The following is a 12,862-nucleotide window of genomic DNA, read 5'->3' as shown; positions in this document are numbered from 1 at the left end:
AGGTTTGTTTATGTTTGGCAAGTAGCTATATATCAAGATTTCACGCTATGAATTTCCCCCCACCCTTGTGCTTTTTGTAGGAACGCCTAACAATATTTTTCATGCGATACTCTTTGCTGAACGTTCTTTTCATTTTTAGCTAAGAATATCAGATCAGACCGCAGTTTAAAAACGTCTGCCATAGTTCAAAGTTAATTCCATTTTCACTGTGTGTGTTTCTCCTTCTTGCATACTGGGCCAAGTGAACTGTTGTGAGAGCAAGCTACAGTTAGTGATGGTAGTTGAGATCACAGAACTGTAGCGCTGGAAGGCACCCCAGGGGTCATCTAATCCAACCCCCTGGTGAAGAGACATTCCTAGATTTAAGGTGCCAGTTGCCACCTAGCTTATATATCTGAACTGCTAACACTGCTGTCAGGGATTCTTAAAGAGAGCCATCCAAGCTTTGCTTAAAAACCTCCAAGGAAGGAGAGTCCCCTGCCTACCAAGGTCACAGAACTCTAGAGCTGTCAAGGAAATAAACAACTATCTGACTTTTAGAAGACATCCGAAGGCAGCCTTGTATTGGGAAGTTTTTCCATGTTTGACTGTGCTTAATGTTTTTACTCTGTTGGAAGCTGCTCAGAGGGGCTGGGATAACCCACCCAGATGGGCAGCATATAAATAAACAATTATTATTATGGCTATTATTATTGCTGTTATTATTATTAACACCAAGGGTCATCTAGTCCAACCCCCTGCAGAAGAGGCATTCCGTTGTGCCTGGCTTCTATATCTGCCTTTCCAACATTGCACATAAATCCACTTTTAGAAGACATCTGAAGGCCACCCTGTATAGGGAAATTTTTAATGTCTAATGTTTTACAATTTTTAATGTGCTGGAAGCCGACCAGAGTGGCTGAGGAAACCCAGGAGGATGGGCGGGGTATAAATAATGAAATTATCATCATCATCATCATCATTAAATAAAGAAGCAAAGCAAATTCCTGAGCAATGACCCTCCTCCGCCGCCCCCTGGTCCACCCTGCCAGGCAGCCCACCTTTGCCACAGAAGTGCTCCTGGTAGTAGCGGGCGCCCAGGTCGACATGCTCGATGCTGTAGTGCTTCAGCCGCGCTACGTTGCGCTGCAGCTCCTTGGGCACCTCCAGGACGGAGATGCTGGCGTTGGTGCAGCACGGGGCGGGGGGCACCTCCGTGAGGCCGCCCCCTCCTGCCCCTGCCGCCTCCCCGCCGGGAGAGCCAAGGGAGGCAGGCGAGGCCCGTGAGAAGCTGATGTCGCGCTCGCGCTCCCCGCCCACCTCGTTGCGGAAGTGCGGGCAGCTGAGCAGGAGCCCGTTGCTGAGGCTGTCCCCGGGGTCGTGCCCCAAGTGCTCCTTGAAGTTCAGGTCCTCGGAGCCGAGGAAGGGGGCCGCTGCCGCCACAGGCTCCGGGGGGCCGCAGGCCCGCGAGGCAGAGGAGACAGCTGAAGCGGCAGAGGCCCCCGTGGCGGTATTCCTCCTTTGCGCCACATAGGCCCGCCGTGCTACCACCTCATTGAGATCGAAGAGCATGCTCTGGACGTCGTAGTGCGCGAATCTCTTCTGGCACAGCCAGGGCCGCCCGCCTGCATCCTCGGGGTCCGGAGGGCCACCCTTGCCGCATTCGGGGTCCCCCCGGCCACTCCGCAGCTTCCGGAAGATGGAGTCCCCGCTGCCTGCATCGCCCCGAGGTCCCTTCTTGCGGGACTTCTCCTTGGGCTGCAGGGGGAATTCGTCCGCGCCCAGGAGGGAGAGCGCCTGCTGCTCGCTCCGGGCCTCGGCTTTGCTGCTGTTCCGCGCCGCGCGGAAAGACCCCGCCTGCTCCTTCCGCCGCGCAGCCTTTCCACTGCGAAACTCATCAAGCATTTCATAGAAGCTTTGCTCTGAGACACCCTGAACGTCAATGGAGGAGGTGCTCCCATACTCCCGGAAAATGGGCAGCTTGGCGCCAGGCCCCCGGGGCTCAAACGCCTCCTGTGGGTCACACTCGCTGAGTGTGATCTCGCTGCTGCTCCGATTGCGCAGAGGCAGGAAGCCCCGGGCCGGGGACCGCGGCCAGCCGTCAGGGAACTCCGCATCCTTAGAGCGCCGCCGGGCCAGGCGCTGAAAGCCCCGGGACGTCCCGGGGAAGGCGGCCCCATTCTGGAAGCCCCGGAAGCCCGTGGTTGGCGTCTCCAGGTCTCTCGAAGTGCTGCTGGTGGCAGTGGTGTGATCTTTCAGCCCTTCTCTCTTTGGGGGCCAGTCAGCAATCCTGGCCCGCACGCCCATTTTGGGCATGGCCGGGGTGGCCGTTGCCAGCCGCGAGGAAACGGGCGCCTCCGCCTGCGCGGCACAGCCATTCTGGGCCCAGAACCCCGGGGAGTAATAGTCGCCGCCTTTCAATCCGGGGCCCCCCACGTCGCCGCTCTCGTGAACAGGCCGGTACGATGTCATAGTCCAAGGGAAGCGAGGACTCCGACTCCCTGTTCAAAGGGGACACTCATCCCCATTGGGGAACACAGACGTCAGCCGTGACTGGGGGGCGCAGCGCCATGGAACGCCAGCCCGCGAGAGCCTCCCTCGGGGCTCCCCGCTGGGGGATCGGCCCCTGCTGCCATCGCACTGGCGGGCAATCCTCAAGGCGCCCCGGCATTTGCAGGAGGAGGCAGCTGGGGAGGAGGGCCGTCAGAGCTTCTTCCAGCAAACCCCAGGCTAATCCGGTGACGTTAACCGCGGGAACGTTTCACTCTGGGCCATCCCTGCAGGAGAGGAGGAAAGAAAAGAGAGGTTAGCGAGGGAGCCCCTACTCAAGTCACCGGCAGCTTCAGATTCACAGAATGATAGAGTTGTGGAGTTGGGAGGGACCCCCAAGGGCCATCTAGCCCAACCCCCTACAATGCAGGAACCACACAGGTCAAGAATCCTCGACAGGCAGCCTCTGTGTAAAAGCCTCCGGTGAAGGAGGGTCCGCCACCTTCCAAGGATGTCTGCCCCTTCGTCAAACAACTCCTATCCTCAGAAAGTTCCTCCTAATGTTTAGTCGGAGTCACACACTGGCAAGCTCAAACTCCACGACCACGAGGGACTCGCAACTCCACCCCACCCTTTCTGTTGTTCCTGGAAACATGAGGCGCAAAACAGACTCAGGAGAGGTCCGGACAGAGTGTAGGCGGCAGCGGCTCCAAAGGACGTTTGAGCTCTTTCCTGCTCTGCGCAGTGAGTCAGTAGATGCCATTGTCCACGGATGCCGGACGAGTCCAGCAGCACTGCGCCATCTCAGAAACCCTATTGGAGCATCTGAAATAGGTCCCAACCATTGCACGCACTCTCCTAAGAACGTAAGACAAGTCTGCTGGATCAGGCCCATCAAGTCCAGCATCCTGTTCTCACAGCAGCCAACCAGATGCCCCACTGGGAAGGAGGATTTGAGTACAAGAGCCGTCTCCCCTCCTGTGGTTTGCAGCAACTGGGCTGGACTCCCCTGCAAGGCCTGGGACTGAAACCACAAGCCCAGCCTGCACAGGAAAGCAGGAAGTTGGCACTTTACAGAGAGCCAGGCTCTTGGTCCTCTGAGCTCAGGACTGCCTGCACTGGCTTGACATCGACAGTCCTCCTGGGTCTCACGCACGGAATTTCCCCCCCCCCACCTAGAGATCCTGTCACCAAACGTCGCCCCTTCCCCATAAGCAAGGGGCCCTCTTGAGAGTCCCATGGACTGCAAGAAGATCAAACTTATCCATTCTTAAGGAAATCAGCCCTGAGTGCTCCCTGGAAGGACATATCCTGAAGCTGAGGCTCCAATACTTTGGCCACCTCATGAGAAGAGAAGAATCCTTGGGAAAGACCCTGATGTTGGGAAAGATTGAGGGCACTAGGAGAAGGGGACGACAGAGGACGAGATGGTTGGACAGTGTTCTCGAAGCCACCAACATGAGTTTGACCAAACTGCGGGAGGCAGTGCAAGACAGGAGTGCCTGGCGTGCTCTGGTCCATGGGGTCACGAAGAGTCGGACACGACTAAACGACTAAACAACAACAAAGGACACATTCACGCACTGCCTAGTTAAACTGTGGAACTCCCTCCCGCAGGAGGCGGCGAAGGCTTTGAAAAAGGACTGGGCAAATTCACGGGGGAGGAAAGGGCTACTAGCCACGAGGGCTAGGCTCTGCCTCACATTCTTCTGAATCCCTGCTGCTGGAAACAGCAGGAGGGGAGAGAGAGCTCTCGAAATCGGGTCCTGCTTGCGCGTTTCCCTGCAAGAGGCAACCGTTCAGCCCCTGTGAGAACAGGAGCCTGCGCTAGATGGGCCATTGGGCTGGTGCAGCGAGATCCCTGCTCTAATCATTCGCACAAAGCAAAGCCTCAACTGCGCCCCTTCCACACCCCTCCCTCCCTTTTCCATACAGACGCAAGCTACTCTTTAGAAATGTCAGGCTGGGGGTGGGCGGCCCACGTTCCTCATCTCAGCAGGTGGTGAAAGAGGCTCCTACCCAGAGGATGGCAGCGTTTCCACACCCAGGAGGCACAAATCTGTACTTTCACAGCCTGCCACCAACCTGCTGGGGGTGGCGGTGGCGGCAGGAGGCCTTTATAAAGCCAAACCCCTAGCCCTGCACTGGGTGTGTGTGCTCCTCTTAATTCTATTCCACCAGCCCCCCTCAAATGCTCCCCACCCAGGTGGGTGGGTGGCGGTCTCCGGTGATGGCAGCAGCCTCCTCTTAGAGGGCAGGGCTGGCAAGGAGTCTCCCCACCCCCACCCCACAAAAGCCCCTTTGTCCGGCTCTGGGAACAGGGCACCTTGGCAGGCCACCGTTACCCTCCTTGGCAGCCTCACAGAGTCTCCCTTGGCTTGGGCGCCCAGGGCCCTGTGAAGCGGAGGCAGCTTGGGGGATTCCACCTTTCCAGGTGGGGCGTTCCCTTCCGTGGCGCAGGGACGCCCCGAGGCCACGTAGAGGCGGCCTTCAGCCAGCTTCCCGCTTGGCCTGCTGGGACTTGCTAGGTTCAAGGAGGGCAGAGGAAGCTCCTCTGCCACGCTGGCCCAGGCAAGCGGCATCATAAGAAGAGACTACAGGGTGAGGCCACATCTAGTCTAGCAGCTCTCCCAGGGGCCAAACAGTTGCCTGTGGGGAGACAGAAACTCTCCCCTCCTGCGGTTTCCAGCAATTGGGATTCAGAAACATTGCTGCAGAGGCAGGACAGAGTTACAGTGGAACCTCGGTTTACGAACGTAATCCATTCCACGGGGGCGTTCGTAAACGGAGGCATCCGCTCCCCAAAGGCACGCTTTTGCGCGTGCGCGCAGCGTTGATAAAAGCGCATCTGTGCATCTGATGCCGTGGAACCCAGATGTAAACATTTCCGGGTCTGCAGCGTTCGTAAACGGAGGCGTTCCTAAACAGAGGTAGTTGTAAACCGAGGTTCCACTGTATTAACATGGCTAACAGACATGGATAGCCTGGCCTTCCATAAATTTGTCTAGTCCTATTTTATAGCGACCAACAAGGCCATGTTGGTGGCCTTATCATGCCTGGCAGCCATCAGCAGCCCTCACCTCCATGAACTTGTCTGATCTTCTTTTCAAGTTATCCAAGTTAGTGGCCATCGCTGCCTCCTGTGGCAGGGAGTTCCACAGTCTGCACTGCGTACATATGCTCTTTATTTAATCCGTCCTGACTCTCCCAACATTCAGCTTCATGGGATGCCCATGGGTTCTGGCGTTATGGGAGAGGGAGAAAACCTTTCCCCTCTCTGCACCATTTTATAATGTCACCTCTTCCTCGCCTCTTCTCTGAAGGCCAGAGAGGTTCAAATGTCCACAAGGATGGGGAAGTTCACTGCCTGAGCAGGAAGCGTACTTGCAGTGCCAGAGAGGCTGCCTCTACTCCACAACGGCACCGCCTGCCTTTTTCGAGAAAACCTGACCAGCTTCCAAGCTGCATATTTGTCAAGGGCGCAGTGCTCTGAGCGAACAACCCTGGGCTGCCGGAAGTTCAGGTCCCACAAGCCACTTCAGTTCAATTCAATAGCTTTATTGTTCTAGCCCAAGGCCATGACAACTTCGTAGCAATAGTATTGATGAAATAATGCAAAACAGACATCCATGAGACAAACCGACATCCAGGCATGAGAGAAAGAAGATACCAGAAGCAGCGGCAAAACAGCTTACAGAGATTTTATCTAACTCATTTTTCCTGGGCTTTTTCTTGCGGTCAAGGCATAAAGAACCACTTTATGCACTGCAAAGCTATTATCATCCCTCAGGCGGAAGTGAACTGTTTCAGCCGGGTGAACCTGCTTTCTTTTGCAAGCTAAGGCTCCCAAAAGCGATCTCTTGGGTCTCCATATAAGGGGCAGGCTAACAGATGGCAAGAGGTGTCTTCTACCCGAGGCTCACCACAAACTCAAAAGCCTGTCTGCGTGCAGGACTGTGTTGTAGAGGCCAACACAAGCCACGTGCAAACGCTCTGCACAAAGCTGTGAGCCGGAAGGTCTTGGCACTCCGTTCAAAGGAGAACCTCCCTGCTTGAGAGACACAGCAGAAGGCTGTAGGCCAGAGGCTCCCAGCATGGCGCCCTGCAGAGGTGCTCGGGCCACAAGTCCCACCAGCCCCTGCCCGCAGGACAAGATGCTTGGGGATGATGGAAGCTGTAGCACAGCGACATCTGCAGGGCAATGCCTTCATGATAAAGTTCTTACCCTGGTAGGGCATAGCCTCCCCTCTCCCGTTGGTCTGTAAGTATTTGATGTTTGAGTCTTGGTTTTCTTCCATTCCAAATAAATCTAGCGATGTCTTCCCTCCAGCTTTTAAAGCATTTCATTCCTCCCAATATTGGAATGGTTCGGAACAGGAAAATCATTTTTGGTAGGATGTTCATTTTGACTCCTGAAATCCTGCCCCAAAGGGCAATGCCTTTGCCTTCTCTGGCCAGAGACGATTCCCCAAACTTCCCACCCGGCTCAAGTAGAGGGGAGCAAACAGTACCACCCGAGTTTGTGTTGAACGGGCAGAGATGTGCCTACAGCAGGCAGGTGCTGCAGCTGCAATCTCCGAGCTCTGTGATGAGCCTGTCTCTGTTGCCCAGACCCCCTGCCTGGCAAAGCTGGCACCCAGCGCATGCCACTTGCCTTCCAGGAACACAAGATGCAGCACTGCTGCTTGTGGGAGTCAAGCCCAAAGGCAGGCAGAAACCCACATTAGGCTTACCCTAAAAACACAAATGGCCACAGCTGGCTCCAGTAAGAGTCACCCGGGGGGGGGATGTGAGCCTGCTCAGTCCAGCTGCAGCTGCCCAGCACAGGAGACCTGACCCGGATGGTGGTGATACCAAAGGAACAGAGGAGGCCTTTGTGGGGCTGAGCCAGGTAGAGGTTCAGCCAGCAGCGCTCGGGTTTCCAAAGCGGTGTTTGATCTGGAGGTCAAGGGCATCAGCCAAGCTGGATCCCACCCTGGGCCAGAAACCAGCACGTCCCAGATGGCTTCCTGTGGCACCTCAAGGGAACCCAGGCTTTTCTTGTACTACACTTGGGCAAAAAATAAAAATGAAAAATGAAAGGCACAAATATAGGATGGGTAATACCTGGCTTGAGAGCAGTACATGTGAGAAGAATCTAGGAGTCTTGGTAGACCACAAACTTGACATGAGTCAACAGTGTGATGCAGCAGCTAAAAAAGCCAATGCAATTCTGGGCTGCATCAATAGGAGTATAGCGTTTAGATCAAGGGAAGTAATAGTACCACTGTATTCTGCTCTGGTCAGACCTCACCTGCAGTACTGTGTCCAGTTCTGGGCACCACCCCTCCAAAGGAGGATACTGACAAGCTGGAACGTGTCCAGAGGAGGGCAACCAAAATGGTCAAAGGCCTGGAAACGATGCTTTATGAGGAACGACTTAGGGAACTGGGTATGTTTAGCCTGGAGAAGAGAAGGTTAAGGGGTGATATGATAGCCATGTTCAAATATATAAAAGGATGTCATATAGAGGAGGGAGAAAGGTTGTTTTCTGCTGCTCCAGAGAAGCGGACACGGACCAATGGATTCAAACTACAAGAAAGAAGATTCCACCTAAACATTAGGAAGAACTTCCTGACAGTAAGAGCTGTTCGACAGTGGAATTTGCTGCCAAGGAGTGTGGTGGAGTCTCCTTCTTTGGGGGTCTTTAAGCAGAGGCTTGACAGCCATATGTCAGGAATGCTTTGATGGTGTTTCCTGCTTGGCAGGGGGTTGGACTGGATAGCCCTTGTGGTCTCTTCCAACTCTATGATTCTATGATTCTTGAGACCCTTAACCAAGCGAAATCTAAGCTGGTCCCCTTTTTCTGATGGAGCTCAGCAGGATCACCTAGGTCAGTGGTACCCAAAGTAGGCACTAGTGTCTCCTGGGGGACAGTGGGATTACCTGGGAGGGGGGCGTTAAGAGGCAAGGGAGCAGCAGGGTTTGGGCGCTGGAGGTGTAAATGACTCCCAGGCTTTGGTGTTGCTCAAGCAAGTTCATCCACTTTGCCGGATTAATAAAACTACAGCTTTAACTGGATTTTGAATAAACACGCAATGAATCTGTTACTGTTTTGAATTTTATCGGGTAATTTTATCTTCTGTAGTGGGCCTTGCTTCCACCAAGAACGTGACAGGAGTTTGCATGCACAGCATACAGCTGCCAGACGGGGCTCCGTAGAAGTCAGAAACTGTGTGTGAGCATTCCACTTGATTGTGCACACGGTTCCTTATCCATAGAATCATAGAATCATAGAGTTGGAAGAGACCACAAGGGCCATCCAGTCCAACCACCTGCCAAGCTCCTGACAGGCTTGCCAATACCAGCTTTGCCCTCACCCTGTGCCCCAAACTAGACCAGTGTGAATGCGCTTGCTGACCCTAAGAACCAGAGGCATGCAAAGAGGTAAACCTTTCTCTATTTGAGCCATTTCGATCTCAATTCCACACAAAAAAAGTCAAGGAATAACCAAGAGATAAAGCACAGCTGTTGGGTGCAGCCACCTGAAATGGAGTTCTTCTGTTCAAGGACAAAATACAGTCATACCTTGGAAGTCAAACAGCTTAGTTTCCAAACGTTTCGGCTCCAAAACGTCGCAAACAGTGACTGTTCCGGTTTGTGAACTATTTTTGGAAGCTGAACTTCCAACGGGGCTTCCGAGGCTTCCAACTGGCTGCAGGAGCTTCCTGTAGCCAATCGGAAGGCATGCTTTGGTTCTCGAACGTTTTGGAAGTCAAACGGACTTCCGGAACGGATTCCGTTCAACTTCTAAGGTATGACTGTAAGAGCTTGGAAGGCCTGGTGCGGGGGCACAAAACAATCACAGTAACGTGGTACCTTGGTTCCCAAACTTAATCCCTTCCGGAAGTCTGTTCCAAAACCAAAGTGTTCTAAAACCAAGGTGTGCTTTGCCATAAAAAGTAATGCAAAATGGATTAATCCATTCCAGACTTTTAAAAACAACGCCTAAAACAGCAATTTAACATGAATTTTACTAACGAGACCATTGATCCATAAAATGAAAGCAATAATCAATGTAAAGGTAAAGGGACCCCTGACCATTAGGTCCAGTCATGACCGACTCTGGGGTTGCGGCGCTCATCTCGCTTTATTGGCCGAGGGAGCCGGCGTACAGCTTCCAGGTCATGTGGCCAGCATGACTAAGCCGCTTCTGGCGAACCAGAGCGGAAACGGCGTTTACCTTCCCGCCGGAGCGGTACCTATTTATCTACTTGCACTTTGACGTGCTTTCGAACTGCTAGGTTGGCACTATACTATAAAATAATTAAGACAGAATTGTAGATGATAAAAATTAAAATATATTTTTTCTTACATGCAACAGAGAGAGCTTTCTGGAAGACCCCCTTCCCTCTGACCAATATTTAAGCCAGGCTCCTGGGAATGCAGTAAGACTAGGGCCAAAAACTCTATTGTCAGTTAACTCTCCTTTTGCTTTGTATTTATGTACTTAAGCCTAGATTGGGTTTTTTGTTTTGTTTTTTGGCAGGGGAGATGTAGTATTGAATTTAATGCTTGCCAAATTGTTGGTTTTGGGTCATTTTTAAATTTCCTGACATGCTCAGTGTTTTATATATTTGTATTTCCAGTGCTCTGCATTTCAATGTTTGTAATGTTTGCTGTAAGCTACTTTGGGTGCAGCTCATGGTGGGAAAACAGCATCTAGGGAAACTCAATCAGTCATAGTTAGAGGGTAGTGCTAATAACACCAAGGTTGCAGGTTCAATCCCTGTGTGGGATGGCTGCATATTCCTGCATTGCAGGGGGTTGGACTAGATGACCCATGAGGTCCCTTCCAACTCTACGATTCTATGATTGTATCAGGGGAACGTCCGGTGCAAGCAGCCACACCAGGGCTCACCCTAGGAAGCCTTCGCGCAGGCATCCCCAAACTTCGGCCCTCCAGATGTTTTGGCCTACAACTCCCATGATCCCTAGCTAAGAGGACCAGTGGTCGGGGATGATGGGAATTGTAGTCCAAAACATCTGGAGGGCCGAAGTTTGGGGGTGCCTGCCTTCGCGGGACCCTCTTCTGGGGATGAGGGAAACGGCTTGCTAGGAGGCCAGCGGCACCCTGGGAAACAGCCTTAACCGAAGTGACCCTGGCGGGAGGGAGGGAGGGAGGCGGGCAGGCGAGATAATTCAAGACGACAACCTTCATGCAGAATCATCCCCGGCTGCTGATCCGTTTGCGGCCGCCCCACAAAGAAAATTGCAGTGTCTGATTTCATTTGGGGGAATCGTGGGAGCTGTCAACTCCAAAGCCTCCTCAGGCTCAGCAGGACCCTGGAAAGCACATCTGCTCTCTCTCTCACTCCCCCCACCACCACCCCCCAAAATACAGCAACGGGAGGATTCCTCAGCCTGCCTCTGCCAGGAAGGAGCAAGCAGCCCAGCTCCAGGCCTCGCTCTGTGGCCTGCGTGCCTCATTTTGCACCTGGCCATTGGCCACCTATGACCAGGTGAAGATGCCCAGGTGCCAGGTTGTCGCCTGACGTCTCCACCATCTGGAGGTAAATCCTGGGAATCCTTGGATCTGGGCTGTTTATCTCACACTCAAGACCACATCTTGTGGAATTCTATCTGTTGGATTTTATCTGCCCCATCGGAATGAATTTCAGGGACCAAAAGGCATATTGAAAAATGTGACTTTCAAAGCCGTCTGGCCCAAAAATGGCAACTAGGTGCCAAAATTGGTGACGGTAACCATTTGGTGGCGTACATCCAAGCTTCTAGCACTGCTTCCCCCTATCCTTGTACTGCATCTGGTTTAGACAGCTTCTGCTGCACGCTAAAGACATGCCTCCAGACCCTCCTGACCACAGACAGCAAAGGCTTTCCCTTTTTTAGAGTTAGTCGATTACATGCTGCTTCTGCCCAGAAGCACTTTACCTGCTTTTACAGTTGCATGCACACGGTTCTGCTTCTTTTATTTGCTTATTTGTTTATAATTGCATGGCCACAATGCTGTCACCTGCTCTGGGACCTTCCAGAGAAGGGCGGGTAAGAAACCCTGCAAATAATAAACCATTCAGCAAGAGTCATGCCGGGACGAAACGGTTGTTGTGGAGACGTTCTTAGCTTTGCACAGCAATGCTGCAGGCCACACCCCTCGCATTCCAGATTTTGGACCACGGCTTGCATTTCCCCCTACAGTTAGGTGCTCCCACATGTGCATGGGGGGGGGGAGGGCGGGAGAAGAGACATGAGGTGACAAAGCGTTGTGCCCCCCACGACAAATCTGCTAGTCTTCTCAAGGTGCCACAAGATGGTTTGATGATCTCAAAAAGGCACCTGCTTCACAGGCCCAGGCCTAACTCCCTTGGCCAGCCAGTCGCTGGGAGCTCAGCCAGCTTTGGGAAAATTCAATCACAGTCGCTTCTCGTCTCTGACATGCGTTAAGGAGCGCATGTCAGTGCACCAACAAGGTGGCACCAGCAATTCAAAAGCTGGCAACCACCACACAGCTTACGGCTGACTCATAGAACTGTAGAGTTGGAAGGGACCTCCAAGGGTCATCCAGTCCAACCCCCTGAAATGGAGGAATCACAACTAAAGCACCCCTGGCAGGTGGCTGCCCAACCTCTGCTTAAAAACCTCCACCAAAGGCACCCTATGTTGGCCAAGCCAGCTGTGCTAGTTGCCCTCCTGCCTTCAGATTAAAGGCACACCGCAAGAAAAATGGGGCTCTTAGGATCACCTTTCTCTTTTGGCATGGCTTGGGAGAACGCACACAAGGTCCATTTGAAGCACACCCCAGGAGGAAATAACAACAACAACAACAACAACAACAACAACAACAACAATTTATTATTTATACCCCACCCATCTGGCTGGGTTTCCCCAGCCGCTCTGGGTGGCTTCCAACAAAATATGAAAAATGCAATAAAACAACAGACATTAAAAACTCCCCTAAACAGGGCTGCCTGCCTCCCCCCCCCACCAAGCCTGGAGACCTGCCCCCCAAGAAAAAATAGGGGGGTGGGCTTATCCAGAGGCCTTGAGAAAGGAGAAGTAGGAAGAGGGGGCTGCAAACCTGCAGTCCCATGCATTGATGGATCGCCTATTAAAAATGCTCGCCAGGGTCGATGTTTCTGGCAGGAGGGAGGGAGCATCCATTGAAGCAATTCTTCAAACAATGACCCTTGTGGGGGAAGGCGGAGAACAGGTGCCCCCTCCCTCCCCAGCCACAGAGTCAGATGGCCAAGCAGCAGCAGCAATGCCTGGAACAACACGGAAATTGCAAAGGCAATTAAAACAGACTGAATTAATCAGGAAAGAGTAGGAAATGGCTCTGTCTTTCAGAGAGGGACTCGCAGGCAGGCCAGGCCTCAGAGGGGAAGGGGGTGGGACT

At 53.0% G+C, this 12,862-nt stretch overlaps 1 protein-coding gene across 2 annotated transcripts in view; it reads right to left on the bottom strand.

Moving 5' to 3' along the window:
• The window catches only part of SIPA1L3 (signal induced proliferation associated 1 like 3), an 81,588-nt gene that overhangs the window by 34,398 nt on the left and 34,328 nt on the right, over nt 1-12,862 (bottom strand). For both annotated transcript variants that reach the window (XM_060275503.2, XM_060275506.2), the window contains exon 2: nt 1,041-2,756. In XM_060275503.2, the coding sequence (XP_060131486.1) occupies nt 1,041-2,451 (1,411 nt within the window). In that variant the 5' untranslated portion in view covers nt 2,452-2,756. The remainder of the gene's footprint in view (nt 1-1,040; nt 2,757-12,862) is intronic.

The sequence above is a fragment of the Zootoca vivipara genome, chromosome 6 (assembly GCF_965207765.1).
Source record: "Zootoca vivipara chromosome 6, rZooViv2.hap1.1, whole genome shotgun sequence".
NCBI lineage: Eukaryota > Metazoa > Chordata > Lepidosauria > Squamata > Lacertidae > Zootoca > Zootoca vivipara.
This window is presented reverse-complemented; position numbering and strand designations above follow the sequence as displayed.